Raw genomic sequence first — 24,643 nt, 5'->3', positions numbered from 1 at the left:
CATTCTTACAATCGCGAAAGGATAATTACCAGGAAAGATAATTATCACAATTCTTGCTGAAGCAACGAACCATATTAATTGATCTCAATTATTTTTTAATGAAGTATTATATGCATATGGAACTATACGTTATGGGAAAGAAACATTTGAAAAAGAAATTGGCGAGAGAGAGAGAGAGAGAGAGAGAGAGAGAGAGAGCACTTTCAGAATTCGTCATACTAAAAGAATGATACAACTCTAAAAATATTTTTTTATCGATCTTATTTTGCATAATATATACAAGATCTTATTGTATATTGATCATTGCGAACATATATTTTGTAATAAAATAATGTTCAATTCTGCTCGCGTGGCGCCAGTAGATCCCTCATAAATATTCAAAAAATGAAGAACAATGCACAATACTCAATTAAAAGAGATACAACTGATACTAGATCAGACTTATCACTTTAATAGTTATCCTATGACTCGTCGTTTCTCTGATCGCTGAAAGTTTCATGGAGTTTTGATATTTGTGTGATCTACATCAGTAATGAATTAAAGGGTGCGGTCAAATATTCTATTCGTTAAAAATAAATTGAGCATATTTATTTGAGCTATAAAAACTAAGTAGTAAGTTAATATCTTAAAACTAGTTAATAATTAATCGATATATCATTCATAAATATTGAGCCATCGATCGATTTGTTCTTCGTTTTCGGTAAGTTATTCAAAGCGAGGGAATCTAATGAGCGCCATTTCTTTCCATTCCTATCTCACTTTAGCTTTTTCCTTTAAATCAACAAAATGGAGCATATATTAAAAGGGGGGAGTAAAGGGATAAAAAACCGAATGAGGGAAACGAAGTCGGATGCGAACCGCTTCACATGGTCGAGCGAACTGGCCAATTGCTGGACCATTGAAGAACGCGTCTCGCGATGGATCGATTAGGAAGAGTCGCAGTATTTATTAGCGATAACTTCGCTATCACGGTCCTCGCGAGAATCCGTTTCGTGTCCCTCACTATCGTGATCGTAAAGAATATGTATATCCATCGATTTCGGAGGTCAGTCACTTAATTTTGACGTTAAAAGAAAAAATATTGAAAGTGAAAATAAATTTATCAATATTGTAATTATAAAAGTGATAAAAAGTAAAAAACGAAACAATTTCGGTGATCTCCATATGAATATCACTAAGAATGGTGGACGATGAAAGTTAGATGACGAAATTTACCAATATTGTATAACACACACGTGTGCTAGGATCAGGATATTTTTACTCATAATATATTTATGTTTGTAGGGTAAGATGATGTATAGATGGATCGCGAAGAACACACGTGTCCATCTAGTTACGCCACTATTCACACACATTCTCGGACATTTTTATTTTTCAATCTTTGACTGCAATAGATCGTGACTGTTTCACGAAATAGTTATGTTCATTAATTTGATTGTAAACGTTTATGAAAAGCAAGGTTTTCTAATATTGCCTAATTCATGTGTCTATTCTCTTGATAAGATCGAAAGTCTCTTATCTAATAGCGATATATCGCACACAGATGTATCAAATTTAATACAAAATTCAATGTAATTACAATCTAATAGAGCTAATCCTTCTGTGAAGCAGTCATCTATCTAGAGAGTCTAAATAGATCTTATGCATTAAAAATTACTCTCTTCAGACTCCTATATTTTTTAATTTACTTTCATTATGATAAGTCTGCATTCACAAAAACGTTTAACTATTTAATATATACCTCATAATCACAAGGACTTTTTTTATATTTTTAGAGACAAGAATTCGGTTAAATTTGGCGTTACATAATGAAAAAAAATGTGTGAATTCAGACTATCATTTATTATTTAATAAAAGGTGATGTTCAGGTGAAGCATTGATCGAGAACTTATGTATGTACGTGACATGTGCACGATTCGCGAAATAGAAAGAATAAGAGGTAGATAGACAAAGATATTTTCAATAAATTTTATATTTAGCTTTTTTAATTTGGTTATTAATAATTGAGCAAACTAAATGTAATTATAAATTTTGATTAACATCGAAAGATCCAACTCAAAAATAGTTTTGATTAATTACACAAATTAATATTAACGCAATTAATTTGTGTACCTTTCAGGAAAACGATTATTCATGCATCCATTATAATATCACTGAGTAACAAATCTCAATGAATTATATTAGTTAATTAATACAGTTATATACTTTTAGTAGTTGTCGATTTGTATAATCCATATAAAGTAAGATTAATGGTATATTTGTTTCTCTTGCGATTACACACTCATAAAGTAAAATTATGTATTTATGAAAAAAATTTAAACATTTTAAAGTTTTCACATATAACAAATATGCATATTTAAGAGACTGAGATTTTTTTCAATTGAATCGCAGCTTGCAAAAAAGAATCAAATAAGCATAATGTTCTGAAACATTTAATTCATTAATGTATTAAAACAGAACATTGTCCAATTAATTTGTCATTCTATGATTGGAATTTTTATCAATGGAATTTTCATCTTTTTCGTCTTCCTCTTTTTCTCGTATCGTCATAGAAAAATAATTTTTTTTCTGTATAGATAGAATATACTGGGGAGAACAGGATTATACAATCCGACATATTTTTCTCATTAATGATGGGAGTAACGAAAACGGGAGTAACGAAAAATTCGAAACATCCATGTCCAATTTGCGAAGGCTATTGATATTTCGCGATGCTCATTTGCGTCGAAAAGAGATAACCCGATTTCCAGTAAATTTTAATCTTCTCGCAGAATGATTCCACTCTTCCATATATGCATTGATACTGAGGTAAATTATTATTATCGCTGCATACGCCTTTGATGCGCATTCCACTCTTCGTTAAAATAAGCGTTGTATGACCGATCAATGCTTGCGCCCAAGCATCACATCTCTCGTGGAATCATTTGAGAATCAGCGTTCATCATCGACGGATCCTCGAAATCAATGACATAACGTGGCACCTCTCCCTGCATTTGATACCTTAATGTGACAAAGATAATTGCAGAATTATGCATTCTGTCAAGTTGAAAAAATTATTTATGATAATATCTACAATCATAATATGAAAATAATTAATTGATAATAATTCTATGGATTGTTGATTAATTCTCTGATTTTTTAATCAAATATAAAAACTTGATATAATAAGATTCGAAATAATCATTCACTTATTACGTTACGCCATACAATGTTATCTAATAAATATAAAACAGAGAAAAAAAATCTCTTTGAAATCAATATTTCTGAAGTGACGTATAATAAGAGAATTATATATATATATATAATTTTCATATATGTATATACATCCCGTAGGATATCAGATTCTATTATTAATTTACTCTTGATTGCAATATCGTATTCTGCAATTGTCCATACAAAACTTTGTCAATGCAATAATAATCAGAATTAAATTATTACGGGGTTGTGAAAAGCTGATTCGACAATCCGATTGAGCGTATTAAATCGAACTTATGACCAAATAACGGTTTTGTTTACGTTGCTTCGTCCGTTTCGTTTCATGTTTTAGTTATTAACAATTTATGCGGCGCTTTTTTCAATGCAAGGTGTCTGAAATAGGTTTCTACACGTTTTAAGCATGTTCACTCGCATGTACATTTAGTGGGATAAGACGCTTGGGTTACCTGGTATCCCTTAAAATCCTTTTAACACAGTAAGCGACCTTACGGTCGATAATCGTATTAACACATTGTAAGCCGTTTCTAGTAATTACCGGAGTTAACAATTGTCATAAAAATAGTAGCGTTTATGAATAATAAATTCTCATGTATCCCACATTTAGAACATTGAATAAATCGGCTTACATTGTGTTCATCGTAATATCTAATATGTGTGACATATATTTGTATTTATTAGTTATTTAGATTAGAAAAGGAGTTGCTAATCCTGGTTAAGGTTTAAACAAAATGGAGCAAGCATATTTATTAAACGCAAACAGCTAGTATAGCATTAATATAACTATAAGAAATAATATTAATAAATAGCTCTTAATTTATATGTAATTATTATTACATTAATTATTTTATAATTGATAATATTTCTTCTCTCTCCCTCAATTCATGATTTCTTTTTCTCACTGGACGTTTAATTAACATTATTAGTACAACAACTGAATATTGAAAATTTGGGACATTTCAAGGCTTCTCATTCAATTTAACTTTTATGTAATGTCTCAAAGTAATCTTAAACAAATATTAGTAGACATATAACAGTGTAAATTAATTATTGTTTTACCGCTTTTTATTTTAATGAAATTATCAAATATTATTATGGTGGTTGCGGCAATTCGAAAAGTTTAAATCAAGTACTTAAAATTAAGCAATATGTTTTTTCAACCTTTGCAGTTTTCTCACATAATTCATTTATATGTAGATATAAGATTAAATTAATTACGTTATCATCATTAAGCACATGGTCAATTTTTAATTAATATTTATTGATGTTTTTAAATATCGATACTTAATACGAGTTCAGAACTTTCACGAATACACTCACAATCGATTAATTTTGAGTATGTAATGTAATCATAGTAAATTATAATCATCTATAGTCGCCTAATCTTCCTTCTTTCTCTATCTCTTTCTTCAACTACTCATGACTGAAAATAATCTCGCTACCAAATTGTAAATGAATAATCGCTCGCGGACTTATTACGCACAACCAGATCGAGACAAGTCGTACAAGTTCACTTCAAACCGTGCTGCATCACACTGGGCTACGAAATTTCTGCGCGTCGTGCCTGCGAATAATCGAGCGTATGGTGGGAGGATGGGCCAAAATCATTTGGGAATTCCGTTTAATCGCACCGCTAGCGAAACCAATTGCGGATTAACCGTCTGCCGATTGCAACCGGGACAAAGCGAAGCGGGGAAGGGAGCAAAGTGTAGGTGTAAAGGCCGCGGTAGGCGGGTACAAGGGATGGATTCGCGTCCGAGATTACGATTTAAGTGAAATTGGTAGATAACAGAGGGGGTGATGCGGGAATTTTAGCGCAATGAACGATTAATGAAATTGGATACCGAACCAATGCCGCGAAATTCGCTTCGTTTAGCGCAATGAACGCATTTGTTCTACACCACATACAAGTACATTCACCAGATAAAATTATAATAGACACCGAATCTTGAAACGCGTAAACTCACATTTGAATTATGAGACGTCTGCAAAACATGCGCCACACTTAAATCTATAGTGTCAAATTTAATCTAACGTGAATCGCCACTGCTCCTATTAAATATATTATTTTTTTGCCAAAACGATAGTTAAATTTGATTCTATATTGTGTCAATTAGACACTATATAGTATCAAATTGACACTGTATAGTGTCAAATATAAACATTGTTTTAGTATAAAATAACGATATGATTGAGCAGTGGCGACTAACGTTAAGTTAAATTTGACACTATAGATTTAACAGTGCAGTCTGAAATGGTACTGTGAATAAAACTGATTCTAAAATATATCTGCGAGCTCACAAATATTTTTGCATATTATACACCGAAAGAAAACGCACATTCTAAAAAAGTAGGAAAGTTTTTATATTTTTTATTGTGGATTAATATAAATCCGATATAGAAATCAAGAGTTTTATAGATATATTGTATTAATCCTATATTGTATTAATAATTATTTGACTGTCATCATTACTTCTACGTACCGAATTTTTATCATCACACACACATTTTTATTCTTATTTTAAATTACGCCAAGGGGATAACTGCTTGAATTTCGCAGTTAATAATAGAGAAGTTGAGAAATGAGATGAGTTTTTCTGTGCTAGAGATACTCGACAAAATATATAAATTTGATTGCCATCAGAGCTCTCGCTCGGACTCATCTCTTGATCGCGAATTTCCTTGAGATCATCTCTTTTTTTCTCTTTTATCGTATCGAGATAGAATTATTATATTATATATACATCGCACCGTTCCGCATCTCAATTTCTCGCGTCAAAATAGAGAACCATGATTAATAATTGACAATAAAGTTTATTTATCCGTCTCGTGAGCGATAATCAATCCAATATGCAATTTTCGATTCGTCATTGTGCGACTGACGAGAGCACTTAGGTGATCTATGGGTAATCATGAAAAATTATAACCGCAATAAAATGTGAGATATGTTTTGCAAAAAAAAGTATTTTTACGATTTTGTAAAAAATTATAAATTTCAACATAACGCGTATACATATTATTTTGTCATTTTTCTAATTCATATTTCCGAAAAATTATTTCGAACGTTTTACATCTTCATATCGTCGAATCAAATTTAAATATAATTACTTTAATGTTTAGGTAGTTCATTTTAATCAATTTTTCTTTCTTCGATTCTCTTTATTACGGTTTGGAACTTGGTTCTTCCAGGGTTAAGCGAGCCGCATCGAAGGGGAAACAATAATTATGCTGATGCGAAGTATCGTCGTGGATTGCTTGCTTGTCGGTACGAAACTTTTGTCCCGCCTGATAAATAAGTTTTTGTCCGCCGTACGGAATGGAGCGACTAACTGCTAATGAAATGATCACGCCGATGAGAGTTTGGACTTCGTGTTTATCCTTCATCTTTCAGTAAGAATTTCTTTGTAATGAAGGAACTGCCCTCCCCTGTCGTCCTGGAAAACTTTTTTCTTGTCGGCGAAAATATACCACTCGAGGTGATAATCGGCGCCGAGAATGGCGAAACTGGATCGGATTAATCCGCGCGAATAGTGATTCAAATGTTGTTTATTCTAGCGAAGAGTAATATCGATCGTGACAATTTGCTATAAATAATGATAGATTTTTTAATATGGAAACTAATTTTCTTTCATTTGTTTACATCATAATGAATACAAACAAAAAAATGGTAAAGAATCAGTTAACCATTAATTATATAAATTAAATTCTTTATATAATACCTGTTTCTAATGTAAATTAACTGTAATCTTGGTTCAGCTTGTTTTTCATTTTGTTTTAAAAATTAGACATAGCTAAAGAATAAGTTTAATCGAAATTAAGGTCAATATACGTTGGCAGAAATAGGCATAAATCGCGAATTTTTAAATCAGTAATTTATGATTTTTATATATATATATATACCTATATATAAGTTTATTTATTGAAATTTTTATCGATGGCAGTACGCGCAGAACAATTTGTTTGTAAATTATCGTCGCATGGATTGGAAGACAGGATAGCAATTATTTTTTGCAAGAGATAACTCTTCTCAAATCACGACGGTAATCCGCTAATGGCGATGCGGCTTTCGAGGGAAACTTTATCGCCCGCAATGGTTTTATTGCAAATTGTTACGTTGATTGGAAGATACGTCGGAATGGAAATCGCTTTTTGTCAGATAATCTTTCAGATCGATTTGCTTACGGCTTTTCATGCGATGAGCGAGCATTTATTATAAATTGTTGGACAATGCAAAATGTTAATTTCGTATTTATTATTATTCCGGCGCATTCACGCACAGCCAGAGAGTTTATAAATTTTATCATTGATCTTGAAAATTAGACATACAACCTGTTTTATTATTTCTCGATTTTGTATCATGAAGATTTAATTACTATTGTTCTAAATTAAAGTTAAAAATAATCAATTTTTGACCCTATCAATTTTTTTTACATTCTCTTACTATCCGACCAATCTCACTTCTCAACCGATTGTATCGAACTTAACTTAATTGCAATCACACAAACTCTATAATTATGTTATATGGAATTAAATTTCTCGCAATCTCATTTAATAGAAAATATAATTTTATTGACAAAGCTTTCGTTGTTTCACTTCGTTTTCACGTTTTCTTCGCAATAACTAAAAGTCGCTAAAAAATTGTAAACATGTCTACAATTTTTTAATCCAAATAATTCTGTTTTAAGAATCAATCAATTAATAACGAAATAACAAAAATGTATACAAAATCATCTCATGTTTTTACCTATATAATTTCTAATAGATGCTGCAACTTTAATTTCTTATTTAATTTCAAATAGTTCGCTCAAAAGTTTAAAAGTGCATTTTGTTACATATAATTTTGTCTAAAAAAATAATACAAATTAATAATTCTTCCTTTAAAAATATCGTAATATTATTTACAAAAATGTTTTGTAAAACTATAACTTTAGTTTTTATTTCTTTTAATTTTTATTTTTGTATTATTTTGAAAAATCCTCATCAAGATGTCTATCATTTCGTGTAGCGAAAACTGCTGCAAAACTGTATTTAATACAGTAAGCTGATTGGAACCTCAGAAAATTTTGTCAATAATCTCATTAGACGAGCAAATTACCTTGCACGTCATTTCATTTAAGAGCGTCAGAAAGACAACGGACGAAGTTGTCTCTTGATTTCTTTTTCTCTCTCTCTCTCTCTCTCAATGTCTCGCAGACAATCTTTTTATTGATTTGATTTTTCGTTTCTTTATTCTTTAGTCTTCTCTGATTTTCTTTATCCATCGATTTTTTATATGTTTTTATAAGTTTTTTATGTACTTTTAATTGCAATTAATGAAAAGCGAGAGAGATAAAAATTTTCACCTCATTCAGTTAAATACAATTCGTATAACATGTAAGAAAATTACAATGGTTATTTATATATATTTTTTACACTTTAGTGTAATTTATATACTTTCCATTTTTTAAAGACCTGTATTTTATATTTGTTGTACAACAGTTATATAACAGTACAATTTAATTTTTAAAAATATTTGATATATACAAAAGATTATATTTTCATAAATCATTAATTTTTTAACATTTAGACATTTTTTACATTTAGACATTTAGACATTTTTTAAACATTTTAAACATTAAGTTACTTAAAAGATAACATGTCAAATGATTGTATATGATAATATTCTCTCAAGCCAAAACTTTATAAATAATCGGAAATATACAATAAATATCAAATACATAATAGCCATCATAAAGAAGGATTAATTCTAACGCTGATCTCAATCGCATTGACGGCAAAGTTTTTAACGTTTTATTACTTATGTACATCTTTTTTTTCGTCTTAATTTTACGAACGCCTCTTCGTTAAGAATCAAATTCTCTTTTTACCCCATTCACTCTGCTCCAACTTAGAATTCCCTCACTCTTTAATGTATCTTTTCACGAGTTTTCACAATATATCTCGCCTCTTCTCGTAACCACCTGCTTCGGTGTAGAAGATAGCGCAATAAATATCGCTATCCTCGGTACCTTCCGTATTTCTAAAGACGCCAAAAGTATCTTTTGAAAAACTTTCATGGTAACAAACGGCGGATAAACTGTTAAAGTTATTTTTATGTTGTATTTGCTAAGATCTGGAATTTCTAAATAATTACTAATTTTTAAGCGATTGTTTGTAAGTCGAACTAAAATCATTGTCGATAGCACTTAAACAATAAATTCTTTATGTAATTATTAATAATATTAATATAGTCATTTCATATAAAAAAAAAAAATAAATCCTAAACTAATTATATTTTAATAATTCAATTAAAGTTCGAGCTTTATTTAAAATGTTCAAAAAGATTATTATTCATACAAGATGCATTTACGGATCAAAAAAATTGGCTCCGTCAAACTTGCATGCTGTTTGTCACTGCAAACGCGAAAAGATTTTTTCGTAATGAAATAAAAGAGATATCTCAGACACGCGGCATTTTACTTCAGCCCATATACACATTTATATAATACATACATGCGTAATTACATGTACACGAGCATGCACACTTAAGTGTGCACATACATGCGCGTGCGTTCGTGTACCTGCCCACGCCCCCAAGTTGTCTCGACAAAACTCGTTTAATCCCCGGGCGGATTAAGAGAAAGAGACATTGCAACAAAGAAAGAGAGAGAGAGAGAGAGAAAGAGAGAAAGAGAGCTCCCGGTTAGGTACTTAAAAGTATTCCAATCACGAATACTCGGAAGAAGTCCGACGAATATTTCAACCGTCGTCGTGCTGCGAGCGGATTGGTAGCTCACAGGAATCAGAAGAGAAATGAAGGCGGGAGATGAAAAGGGGGGAAGAAATGAAGAACAATGTTTTCTTTTAATTTTTTATCGTTGAGCGCGTTTTACTGCGGTACGGTTGATGCGATGTTTATACAAGGTGTTCAGAGACAACACCAATGAAGTTTGAGCGAGGTTGAAGGTGATAATGGGTGGATCCAAATGAAAAGTAAGGTACTTGCAGTAAATGTGCAAGTAAACATCTTTGAAATTGCGATTATACTCGCGCAATAATGAAGATAAATTTGATATTCTTGCTCCATCTTGTTCTACCATATAGCCGATCACATCGTAGCGCATGCATGTCACCAGTATAGTAATCTTTAACATATATATACGAGTCGTTCATTTCTAAAGAAAATGGTACTAGTCACAATTTTGAAATTTTTTCAACATTATAGCATATTGCTGTAAAGTAAAATAATTAGGATCGGTTGAGATAACTGAAAATCATGGAAGTAGTAGTCCAACCAATTTTGCAAATAATTCTGTTGTTTTTTTTTATACAATATTCTTAAATTAATATTTAACGTCTTTCAACGATGTAATAGTTTAACTAAATTAATAAAAATAAATATGACAAATAATTATCTATTTTATCGATGCTTTAAGTTTTTTAATGCAAGTTTTTTTTAAATGCAGACTCACGATTAAAAAAGAAACTTAGATCTTTAGATAAAATAATATCGAACACTATCAAACTTTAATAGTTTCCATTATCCAAAGTTTGACTTCTATCATTTTTTATATGATGAACGCTCTCACTTAGTGCAACCACGCGCGTGTAACCATTCGCGTCAGCTATTGTATCGTTTCTGTCGGCCAGTTGATGGATTCAGTACAATATGCATCTAATTGTGTGATAAAAATATTAACTTCTAAATGTCGCAGATTGATTCAAATTCACGATCGTGGTTGCACATTTGTGTGTGTCAGAAGAGAAATCTTGTCATATTTTAATAGTTTCGAAATTATTTTTAAATTATTACATTTAGATTTTTCAATGCCAAATTATTATTATCGTGAGTTGAAAAGAAAAATTGATCCCATAAACATTTACAATATTGCGGAGTAGATATTTCCATAAGTTCCAAAAAATTCTGTCATTTTTAATCTTATGTTTATCTTAGATAAATGTAGGATTTGTCTTTGCAATTTTGTGTCAAGATTTCTCTGCGCATGGCTACCGTTACAGGTACACGTATAAGCTTTGTCTTATTTAAAAAATATACGTATATATGTGTATATATAAGACAGAACAACGTGTGCTGCCATGGATCCTTCCTTTTTCTCTTGCCGCCCGGAATGCCAAGGAGAGATGCTCCTGTGTTGTGTCTTTTCGCCCTTCTTTTTGGCTACCCGTTGTGCAAACCCGCGCAGAATCTCGTCTATTGAAGGAATTGTCCTGCGGGAAATTCCTAGTAAGGAAAGAGGCTTTTTCGTCGGCATTCGTCCGCTTTTATGTTCGCGATTCCTATCAATCTTAAATAACGTGATAGATTGTTTGTTAATAATCATAAGAGACGATGTTGAATCTTTATAAGGCAGCCTCATTCAACGCGTTCGTGTATTTTTTTTATTCTTATTTAAAGAAAAATCTATTAAAAAATTTTTTTTCATAAAAATGATATTTAAACTAACCGTCTCAAATATCGACTTAATAATATTTTGATAATAAAATTTTACATATTTTATTTAAATAAAACATTTTACATTAAAAAAATTTTTATAACATTTAATTTAATTATAATTTAATTTTTATTTCTCGATGGAGCGAAATTTAAAATAATCATTTTAAATTGTATACATTGATTGTTATCTTACGTATTAATCACGTAGGTAAATTATCGTATTCCTATTATATGTATAACGTATTCCTGACCAATCGCACTTTCTTCCAAATAAGAATCTTTTGATGAATTTAAAACCAATTTTCTTATCAACATTGAAAAATTATTTTTAACTCAAATATTTTTTTATCACAGTATGAATATCGTCGCAATGCGTCGCGCTTTAAAAATTGTGATAAAATCGCTATCATCTTCATATCCGTTTGACTGTGACATCAATCGCCAAGCTTTATGTGTACGAAATAGAGCTATCTACGAGCTAGAATATCGTCACACACGAGAACGTTAAACACCAAAAACACTAAAAATCGGTCGGTAGAAACGGGTCGGACGGGCGATCGCGTTTCGATTTATCCTGGCACGAGCGAACGAAACGCGCATACTCGTAACGTTAAACACTAAAAACACCGAAAATCGCTAGACAGCTCCGCGACGAAATCGCGCCCGGGCGCTTCGATTTATCGAAGCGTAAATGAACGAAGCCGTGCTCGCTTGCTCGTTCGTTCAACGAAATGCCAGTGTACGCATACGAAGAGTACACCCTCGCGAACAACGCAAAACCGATTAATTTCCAATTTCAGCAGGCGCGCATCGCCGATCGTGTTTGTGCCCCGCTCGGTCGCCATGCTCGCCCTCTTCCAACCCCCTCTTTCCGCGCTCGTAGACCCGACAATTACCCTCAAAGTGAAACTTACTTGCAGTTTTCCGAACGGATAAAACATGGATGAGAGATAGAGATGGATTCACTATAAATATATTAAACCGCGAACAAAAATAAAACAGAACGATAAAATTTAATTGTACTAAGCGATAAAATTTAATTACATCGAAATTATTTCACAAAACAAGTTTTAATTCAACGCTTCATTACTTTTAAATTAAAAACAAAATGTCAGATTTCTTGCAGTTGGATTTTGTGTAAGCAGTTGAGATTAGCAAAATCGTCGAAAGTAAATTACAAAATCTCAAAGAATTGTTACAACAAGCAATTTAATTGTTCATTCGATCACCTATCGCGACATTTTCGCGCTGCTGATCTGACGCAGCAATAATTCGCGAAGGATTTGATATTCGCGGATATTCGATATCTCAAGCGACATCATCATCAATATCGATGCTATCACTCGACTTGACTCGCGTCGCGGTTGTGACTCTAGCGTTTATAAGCATCAAAGCAAACGCCCCCGCTTCTTTTCTCGTTTTTGTTCTTTCGGCGAAACCGTTCACCCTCGGCTCTATATCGCCCTCATTGCTTTTTTTCTACATGTTCACTACCCGCTACACGCGCCATCGTCGAGTTTCAGGCGCGACACGTCCTTTCGAAATCTGCGCCAGTGACAGAGAGGTTTCGCTGGCACAAAGACATTCCTACGACGATTAAAAAGTCACTCGACTCGGTCGCTCTTCTTTTCGCTCGTTCGTTTGCCCTGAAACGGAAAACTCTTCGGCTTCCTTTTTTCGTGCGATACCGTATAGCAGGCGTCGCGTCGGTTCGCGTTACAGTATGAGATCGCGTTCCTTCGTTCGCGCTACACGTGAATCTGGCGGTTAACAGCTGGATTTTGATCACAAGCGATTAGAGATTTAATTTGGAAAATTTAAGAAAGTTTACGAAGTTTTTATGATGTCGGCTCATATACCATATTCAAATATAAATCAAGTCAATAAACATTGTCGACAAAATCTATAATTAATTTTATATAAATGTCTCTTCTTGTCGCACGCGATTTTATTCATATTTTATTCATATTTTATTCATATATTTATATGATCTATTTGTACTTTTCCAAAGCAACTGAATACTTTACAATAATCTTTATTTTAGACCGTTTATGTGAGAACACAATCAATACTAGAAATTAAAATGCCTATAATGGTCGACGCTGGATCTTTTAATGCTTAAATAATTCAATCTTAAATTACTATATATAATATATATGTACTTGCATATATATCATATTAGTAGTCTTTCGAACTGCGCGCCGAATTCTTTGTCCGGATTATAAATACTTTACAATTAAATATGAATGTTGTTTTTTACAAATATGGTAATGATATCGTAGAATTCGTTAACCCTTCTGCTAATAAAAATTTTTCTTATATCTATTTTAACAGATGTAGATTAACTTTAATCTCGGGTTAACTTATTTTTTACTTTTTTCTAATTCTAAGAATTAGAAAAAAATGATGAATAAATTAAACCGAGATTAAAGTTAATCTACATTTGTAAAAATCAACATTAAACATGTATAGTAAATAACTATATATATATAAATAACAAGTACAGTCTTTAAATTATATGGATTTGCCGATTTATTCTCTCACGACAAAACTTTTAATCCGCAAATTATGTTCGTCACGTATCAGCGATAGGTACCAGAAATGCCGTTTTAGGAGCATCCTAATGGCGCAGTTTCGGGTCGCAGTTTAGTCCATGTGCGATGCACACGATTCCAGTTTACGGGGGCTTTCCCATCGGGATGGTTCGTAGTTCGCTTACCGGGCGACAAGTTTCTTACTGGTGGAGCACGAAGTACGAGGCGACTTGCGTCCCGCAAGATGCACGTAGATATACAATGCAGCATAGTTTGCAAACACGCGCCTCGTTAAATCGCGGGGATTACCGACGACACGCGGAGCGCTTTTAAGCTCCGCTTACGCGACCGAGCGCTTTTACTCGCGGATTATGTGCGCGATTAATCCATTCGTTGCCGTGGATACGTATATGCATCCAAGTAGGTTTCAAAGTTTTTGCGACAATAACAAAGAAAGAAATTCAATTTCCTTGGATAATCGACAAAACCATTAAAATTATGTATGTGATTTTTCACACTCATTGTTATAAATTTATAGACGGATGTTGGTTAAGTTAGTGTTGAATACTTCGCTAAGATGACAAGAAAAGCACACTGAAAAAAAATTTTGTTCATTTTTGGTTCAACGAATGATCGTTAACCAATGTCCGACTTAATATCCAACTTAATGTAGTTAATTCGTTGATACGATAACTGGATTCATTTATACAACTATATATTCATTCTTGCAATGAATTCTAGGAATAGGTAGTTTTATAATCTAAATCATTATGAGAATTTATTCGACCAATTTTCATTATTTTTTCATAATTCAATGAATATTTTATTGTATTTACGTACAGTTTTGGTTCAGTGCACGGTTTAACTTAAATAGAATAAAAATGAAAAACAGCTAAAAAATTTTATACAAGCAAGATAGAGTTTTCATCAATGTGATTTCTTAGAAAAATGTTACAATTGAAGATTGTATATGAACAAGGTTGGAAATATTTGTTTCGTACGCAACTTAGAGTTACCTACTTTTATTCATGCAGTGGACAGAAATGTCGCGATGAATCAGCAGACGAATAATAATATCGTACAACAGAACCCCGTCGAGCTGGTATTAACCGCGAACGCCGCGGGGAAAAGTGCTGAATCACCATCGAATCGATCATTATAGCGGGGCTACTGGCAAGTATGTTTGTGTATGCACGTCAAAAAAAGAAAGACAAAGCGAACAGGGCGGGTAACCGTGGGGCGGGAGAGAGAGAGGGTCTGCCTTAATAATAAACGGCGCAACATCCGCGAAATGGCGATTTTTCGTGCTCGCTCGTAGTTTACCGTCTGAAATTACGTTTACCCTCGTTATACTCCGCCGTACAAGCCGGACGATACCTGACGATGGGGATGGAATCAGATAGAAGGGTGTGGGCGAGCATAAGAAAAAAGAGAAAGAGAGAGAGAGAGAGACCTAGACCGACAGAAATATCCAACAGCCGTTCCGAATTCGCGAAATTGATGATTGTTTTGATCTTGTTTTGAGAAAATTTTGTGTCTATATTATTATAAATATCAATTTTTTAATTTTCATGTGTATCAAAATGCAAATCAATCCATTTCTATGATTAGTTTCAAAGTAAACTACGTCCATATTAATATATGCATTTAGTAAATAATAAACGCCATTATTTTTAACGCCATTATTAGTTAAATTAACGATGTAATGAGAAGCAGTGGCGAATATAAATAGAATTAATGATTAAAAATAACTCAAATTGGGTATAATTTGACATTACGAATTCAATAGTTAGATTAATCAATCATATAATTTGCTCACAAAATTAAATTGCATAAATGATAAGATGTTCGTTTATATAATTGAATAATGAACCTTCGATACAAAAAGTATGTATTCGCATGAATCTTTTTGATTCTTAAAATTTTGAATACGTATCGCATTAAAATAATTTTATTTAAAAAAATATACGTTTCTCTTCGATAAGTTAAAAATATATACGAAAATAGTTACGTTAATTGTTAACGTATAAAAATTATAAAAATTAACGTATAGAAAGAGCTTAATAAACATCATTAACTTGTCAATTTCTTCTATAAACATCTTTTCCAAATAATCAGTCAGCATTTAGTTCGGAAAGAAAATTACTTCTCTACGAAATTAAAGTATACAATCTTTATATTCGTTTAAAATTAGAACTAACCGAGTACTCACGGTAAAATTGGAGAAAATTGGATCTAAGATTAAGAGCAGAGACAATGTTTTAATAATAACGATAACTTTTCACATCTCAATTATTCGACTATTTTTGTCGGCTGCGGACTCCTCGACTTTATTTCACTGGTGTAGTCGCGCGTTTAAGACAAATACTTAATTTAAATTCAATGCTTAACGAAAGACTGAATGCTGTTATCGTGGAAACTCCGTTATCAGAAATGGATGTTATCACTTAGCATTGAAAAAAAGATAGCGACACATCCTGTTAAACAAATAAAAGCGCCAGTGCGTTATAATTGGCTACACTGTAATTTCGATTGTTGATGAAACGCCGCCGATAACGCGACCACATTTATGTCACGATATTGGAAACTGTTATGCGAATCGTATGAATAATTACAATGCAACACTGCTCGATGCATTAATATAATCATAATTACAACATAGATATATTTATTACTGCGGCTTTAATCGCGTTGTTAATCTCGCTGTCGATCCTTTTCTTATCATTGACACAAATTCACTGAGCAAAATAGACGAGATTCGCTACCACGCTCGAAAGAGCTATTCACGCGTCAATAACGCAGAAACAAAATACTGCAATTCGGTAACTATTATTGGCGACACAACCGCCTAATAATTGAAATCGTTATTCCCATTGTAACGAACTAATCTCGAACGGACCCAATTACATCAGGAACGCGGAACTTTGCGTTCTGTCGATACTTTGTCTGAACTGTGACAACATATCGACAGTGTTCGATTCTCTCGCTAGAACGATAAGAATTTCGTCATTTCGTTTGTTCGCGATTGATTTTCCGATGACTCTTCCGGCAAAATAACCCGCGCCGTCCGTCACTACGGGAAAGCGTCTGTAAATTTCTGCTGTCCCGGGGATTTCGGAATTACACCGTGTTATACGACGTGTCATCCGCCTGACACTTGATCGAATTTCGCGAACGTACTTTTAGTGCTTGGCGTATGCAAAAAGCCCTGCGGAAACTCATAATCCCGAAATAACAAGCAGAAGATAACGCTGGGAAGACGCCTCACACCAAAATATCATCATGCCGAGCGCCGTTTCTCCGAAATATTCCGAGAGCACGAGAAATTCCTGAACACGAAAAGTACAAAAATGTAATAATCACTAAGGTTTATCACTCAATATTGTTCGATGTTTTGTAAAAATCAAAATGTTAAGAAATTAATCCTGATAATATTATATTGGTGGTAATGATAAAACTATTATCCTCCTTCAGATTTTTAATTCTTTTCTATCTCAGCTAAAGGAACTTTGTTTCTTGTTAGTATCAATAGCAGAGAATTAAAATAACGAACAAATCTTACAGCTTTGGTCATACAAAGCACTCTCAATTTATTACATTTTCTTGAAAAAGGAAGTGATAAAAACCAGAAGAGAATTAACAAAATATCGAGCAAAGTATTGGATTTTGCTTCTTCTTTTTTAATGAATTCCATTATTTTATTCAACAAAGTACAGAATAAAGAGCTTATAATTATAATATAAATTCACTCACTGCTTATCGAATGTCGCAGCAGAGCCAGCAATCCCTTGTCTCGATTAATTGTCCAGCAATGATCCTCTGACGCTGGTCGATGCTTCCAGACACACTCGATATAAAGCTCCTAATGTGCACAATATTGAGCTTTATGGCATCTCTCTCGACAAATGAGACACCTAGGCCGGTATTTATAGTTCGTTCTTATATTTAAGACGGTCTTAAGTACAGTCTTAAAATGTCATAAATCAATCACAAAGCCGTATTAGAAGACATTACTTAATATCTCAGTTATAAAATAAATACATAATGTATCTATATATTAATCCGGGAACGGTCACCTGATATTTTTATATATCAGCAGCGAAAAAATGTGAATTGTGAAATATTGTTTAAACTTTAACATGTTTTTTCTTTTTTATTAATTATTTTTTATGTATCTTTAAATAAATTAATTTCGTCGAAAACCTGTGATAAAAAACGTTATATTAATTAAAATCTTTATATTTTTTATCTCTTTATTTTTTGTTATAAATACTGCTATAACAAATATTTAACATGTTTATTCCATTTAATATTTGTTTGGTTTCTCTACTTACTTTTTTTTTTAAAATTGTAATTAAAATCATATTCATAATATTCTTAAACACTAATAAATCGGAAAACAATAATATATAATATGCTATTAGTGAGAGTGATTTTAATTGAGGCAAAAAAAAATCAGGTGATTACTCTCGAGTTAGCGAATTGGATGCACTAGTGCGTACTATCGTCGTACATAAATTGACGTAAAAAAGTGCATTTAGTATAAATATTATAGCAACGGGTTAAACCGCGTAATCTTTAATATACTTATACTGATCATATATTGTGCTGTTCGTAAAATATGCCTTGTATCTTATAATTCGAAATTTGCATTTCACTTTCACACTCAAATTAAATTAGTGTGCAACGGCTATGTACTAGTGCACACTAATGCAGTCAATCGAATTCGCCATATGATATACCTAACCGCAATCTTGAAATAAAAACGAACTATATGAATGCCGACCCTAGATACTCGTTCGTTCCAGAATCCAGATCCGCTGCGAGTGGATCGACCGGAACGCCAAACGGCGGTCTGTTAACACCATGTTAAGCCCGTATCAGATTAGAAATTGAGATTGAGATTGAAATTAACCAATCAGAAGAAAGAAAACTAATATTAAGTTTAATAACCTTTACTCTTTGACTGGTCAAATTTAATCTCAATCTCAAGCTCTAGTCTGATATGGTTTTACACTACGTATTGGAGATTGAGGAAATGCTAATCCCTGATTGCGAATCAGAGATTAGAAATTAACCAGTTAGATTATTTTCATTTCAATTCGTTTCCTTCTGATTGGTTGAATTCTAATCTTCAATTCATAATTCTCAATCTGCAATGCATAGTGTGATACGTGCTTAACTTCGTTCGGCACTCGCGACATTCGCGAATAATGCACCTCGCGAATGTAGAAAAATATGTTAGACCACCGTTCAACTGACAATGAATCAATTGTTTACGTGTCGAAACACCGATATACTTGCCTTTGGACTCGCTTTCGATTCGCTCTTGACTCGCTTTCGACTTGTTGCTCGCGGCGTTGTCGGCAAGAATTTTGGAAAGCGACTATAAACACGACCAACGCAAACAATGATTGCTACGCAAACGGCTCTTGCGCGCAAATATTACATGGATTAAAATCGATAGAAAAAAAGAGTCATCTACTGTTACATTCATTTTAAATATTTAAAATATTTATTGAAAAGTAAAATGCTTCAAATAAATTTTTGCCATCGAATACTCCAAAGATATTCTTTAGTGACTTTCAATTTTAAAATTTAAAAAAATCAGTACAAATGCATTTTTTAAATCCTGCTGCTTTGTTCGGTTCTAGATGAAAAAAATGTATTTATTTCAAAATTTATTTTTTTCTAATATTTTATTTAAAAAAATTTTTTTTCTCTCTGATATTTGATGATTTCCTCTGTTAATATAAAATTTATTTTTTATAATTTTTTTTATTTTTTAAGAGTTTTTCGATCTGCTTAACTTGAATGATGTAATGATACAATAATAAAAGAGGATTAAGTTTTTCAGCTAATTAAAATAAAAAAATTCCGAGATATATAGATATATATTATAAATCTCGGAATGTTTTTCATTTTAATTGAAAAACAAAATTTCACTTTAAACAGAACAGTAGAGTTAATGTTAATATTGAATTAGTCGCAATTTACTGAGCACGGATCTGTCCTAATTTCATTCAACAGCTTAAAAAAAATAACGTTTATTACGCGGCAATTTTCCAGCGTTCACGGATCAAAGCAGGATAATTTAATTTCGACGACGCCAGTCGCACTTGCGAATGAAGTATCGCATTACATCGCGCTCTCGTAAAATTGTTGCGTTAAATCTCAGTTTCGCCGAATGATATTGCACTTGTGCAACGACAACCTTTACGTCCACTGGGTAATCTCGATCGGACTGGATCGGACTAGCGAACGGACCATTAAAACAAGCGTAACGATCGTCGAGTCGCGTCGCGATAAACAAGCTGTAGGTGCAAAGCTCACACGTACTATCTTAGAATACTACTTTGGTGGATTAAGCAAAGGTGCAAATAAAATGTTTAGACTTTTATGCATAGAGGTAAACTATGGCCTCTATTTTTCGATATAAAATACTTTTATGCTTAGTTTTATGAATGGATGGAGCCGCATAATTGAATAAAGAAGCATTTTAATTATCTAATTTTCCTTTAATTAATCGTTCATTGAAGTTTAACAGTAATACTTCTGTGTTATCACGCTCCTAACAAATAAAATGGATTAGGGATCAGATGTATAGTTTTTACAAAAAAGTAATTGAAATTGGAAATTTATATACTTTACGTGTGAAAATACATGTGAATATATACATATGAATCGGTTCAGTAAAATATTTATATTTAACAATATAATTTTATAATTCAAGCAAAAATTTTTGTATGGAACTATGTAGATTCCATTTAAAGAAATGCGATAGGTCAGGAACGATTTAGATTTCTTCATATAACTACACACACAAAACACATAGAATACTGTAATAAAATAAATTGTCTGCCGGGCGATTATTAAGTTATACTTTATGCAAATTTTTAAAAAATTAGCCGGTATTTATATCGAACGGAAATGTACTTGACGTTAACTGAAACCTTCGTCTTGAGATGAAACACTCTGTCCGTCCTTATTGTACTTTGCAGGAAAATTTTCGAGAGAGTCCCTCTTTGAAAATCCGTCAACGAGGAAATCTTTAACGGAGAGAAATCATGTCAAGCGTGCTCGGCAGTTCGGCGGGGTGGAAAGTTTATTACGACAATACTGCGATACTAAATATTTTCAAGTCCCGTAGTTACAGCGAGAACGCGGCGGTGAATTGCCGAGATTCTCTCGGAAGAGAATAATTCCGCGACCTAACGATCGCCGACGAGCCGCCCCGCTTTGTCCTTTAAAGTGTCGCGATTTCGCGTGCACGAGAAAAATTTACTTTGTCACGCGGGTAAAATTCGCCATGATTATTCTCCCTGTTAACGTGAACGAGAATACGCCATGAGAGAGAGAAAGATTTAACAAACGCAAAACTAAATTAACGGAAAGTTCTGCGAAAAAAAGATCCGTGTTATCTTTTCAGTCGGCGAAGCACACTCAAACGAATCGGCGAATCGGTTTTAACGCAACAACGTTAGTTTCATTATGAATGTTAATTTAGTTGAATAAAGAAACCCAGATCTCATTACCGCGGTCATTATCTAGAAATGAATTGTTACCGCATGTAAAAATCAAGTGATACGAATTTATATAAATATATCGATTTATAATTTGCCGCAAACTCAAGCTGCGCAAATAATTCGTCCACATTCGAAATGGAGGAACATTCTCTGCATGCGGTTAATCTTTGTATATATACACCGTGGGATATTGTGGGCGGGTTCTGTAATTCGGTGCTGACACACTTCTATATACGTACTCTCTCATGCACACATACGTTCGTTTGTCCGGATCTGGGACTAGAATCCTCGTATGTCTTACCTCGAGCGCCTAACTTGTGCTTATGTCTGAAACTGCGAACGTGTCATTACTAACCCATTGTCCTACTGTCACACACTAACACACATATACGCGAACAACCGTGATATAACGGATGCAACGAAGCTCCGCGAACGGGAGAGCCGAGCTTTTGTTCCGAAATTGCAGTGAGACTAACAAATTGCTTTTGTTCTTCGAACGAAAATTTTTGAAAATGCTCGAAAAATGTAAAATGATTTAATACATTTTGTAAATCGATTATCACTTGCTACTAAAATGTGTATCAAGTTTATCCTTTAAATGCAGTGAAATCCTTTGTGAATTTTATAAAAGCGAAAAAAATTTTCTAATTTAATTACTACCGATTATATATCTTTCAAAATTTTGTATATTAAATTATAAAATATTACTAAGCAAAATATCATAAATATTTTGTTGAATATTAAAAAAGATTTGTTAAAGAGAGTCAAACTCATGCAATTCTCGAAATAGTAATACGCGCGGGATCGTCGTGCTCACCTGATTCTCAGCTAGTGATTTTGCGAAGAATTTGGAAGTCTCTGTAAAGTCGTTCCGCTGGGTGACATTTTCGCACACGTGACGATTGCAGGTGCAATCATCGTAATTCCTGTTCGGTGGACGTACGCAGCGACGTTTTCGAGGAAGACCCTTGTCCTGGAACCGGAAAGTACATCGAGGCTCACTACCAGTGCTTAGGTTGGTTCACATTTTTCTATTCTGATGTCGTTTTTGCGCGACTGCGGATTTACGCGAGAAACCTCAAGGGATTCGTCTTTCGTTCACGTGCTGCGAAAGAGCCTCATAATCTTGGAATTGTAATTTGAAGAGCAAGGAGGATTTATTTCGTCTTGTGATCTGATCATGGGTGTTAAGCAATATGCCCAGACGTTATGCACCTTAAAAATTTTTTTTCTTTCATGAATAACTTTTTATTACCTTTGTTTTATAATTTTATTTGATGTTGGAAAAAATCAAATTTTTCTTTATTTCTAGTTAATTCAATTTTTTACTACATAATTTTGTCTGATTGATTTATTTTTTATAATTTACAATCATTTATATTTACAATCTTCTAATATTGAAAAATAATAACGATTAAACAACTAATATTTTACAAGTATTTTTCTTCGAAATGAATGAATCATGAAGAAAATGTCAAGAATTAAAAATAAAAATATCCACAAGCTAAACTTGCTAAGGTTGTTAGGCTTCAATAAAAGAATACGAGTTGAATGGACGAATTTCGGCGAAAAAGTTTCTCTCCAAGAGCATTGCTCTTTTTTCCCATCTATCGAGGAAACGAAAGAAACAGGGCTGGATCCATGGCGGTACACGTGGTAAGGGTGTACCACAGTCATTTTGTTAAACGCGAGTCGAATCCCCGTGCAGGTGCAACGACCAGCAGAACTGCAGCATCGTTGCGTCTACGCTGCAATTCGGCGATCCTTGCCCGAATACACACAAATATCTCGAAGCGCATTATCGATGCGTATCCGGTAAGTAAAGCTCTTCCATTTATACGCCAGTTTTATCTTGTGATTTTTTTTAATGTTATTGAACTTTACAGAAAATTCCACAAAACTTGTAAATCATAAATGTTTTTAAAAGTATAAATAGCAAAAATTATTTTTGAGATAAATGCAATTTGAAAAATAAATTTTGACAATTTATTTGAAATATACATTTCTTTTAAACTAATTTCTTTACACTATTTATTATTAACGTTTTTTCTTTGAATTTTTGTATTAATGTAATTAGCAATCAGCATAATTGATTTAATCAATATCCAGTAAAATCATTAAAATAATATTTAAACATTTAAATCATTTTAATATAATGTTAAATATATGATATATATTAAATGCAAATATCAACTTGTTTTCTTTCCTATCAATATGTTGTTACTTTCTAATAATGATACCTAAATAATCCTCTTCGCCTTTCCTATTTGCCTTCCATCGTTGCTTTCATGTGTCTCGCGATCTCGTGTTCATCAGATCGGGTTCCAGTTCTACGCTATCAATATATATTAGTGAACAGGATCTTTGTAGTTTCCAACGTGGAAGAAGTAAAACCGATTCCTCTTCTCTTTTCGATTTGCACGTGAGCGTCTTATCTTTACATGCGCGATTATCGTAACGAATATCGGCGACGTTTGGTATTTTACCTTATCGCAAACCCTTTCGGACAATAAAGATGACCTCTATAGAGATAGTACCGCGAAATACGTGGACCATCCCGTTCTGGAATTAACTGTCGTCGCCATCTTGGGTTAAAGATCGTTTTCCCCTTCACGGCTAGATCTAGTCACGATATGGAGCTGTGCACTGTGCAGTCTAATCTTTTGTGCTCTGTCTCTCTTTTTCTCTACCTATCTATTCTTTGACCGTTTGAATATCTTATTCGCGTGTCTTTTGAACGATTTATATTATACTGGCAGAGTGTTTAATTTTTATTCATAGTATTCTCTCAGCAATTATAAAACTCGAGACTATTTTTGAAAAAAGAGCTGAAAATTTTTTTGTCTTTGATGTTGGAAAAAATAACAGATTTTTCATAGACGAGATAACTTTAATGAAAACTTACTTAGTAATTACATAGGCACACGAAGCAAAAT

The 24,643-nt window shown here is 32.9% G+C and overlaps 1 protein-coding gene across 8 annotated transcripts in view; it reads left to right on the top strand.

Annotated features, from left to right (window-relative positions):
- Positions 1 to 24,643, top strand: part of LOC108722335 (latrophilin Cirl) — a 470,896-nt gene that overhangs the window by 422,698 nt on the left and 23,555 nt on the right. For 7 of the 8 annotated variants that reach the window (XM_018447387.1, XM_018447388.1, XM_018447385.1 and 4 more), the window contains one exon: positions 23,416 to 23,522. In XM_018447387.1, coding sequence (XP_018302889.1) covers positions 23,416 to 23,522 — 107 coding nt within the window. Of the gene's footprint in view, positions 1 to 22,615; positions 22,723 to 23,415; positions 23,523 to 24,643 lie in introns of all 8 variants that reach the window. The other variant, XM_018447386.1, reaches the window with a different exon arrangement.

Source organism: Mycetomoellerius zeteki, unplaced genomic scaffold (assembly GCF_001594055.1).
Source record: "Mycetomoellerius zeteki isolate Tzet28-1 unplaced genomic scaffold, Tzet1.0 scaffold20, whole genome shotgun sequence".
Lineage (NCBI taxonomy): Eukaryota > Metazoa > Arthropoda > Insecta > Hymenoptera > Formicidae > Mycetomoellerius > Mycetomoellerius zeteki.
This window is presented reverse-complemented; position numbering and strand designations above follow the sequence as displayed.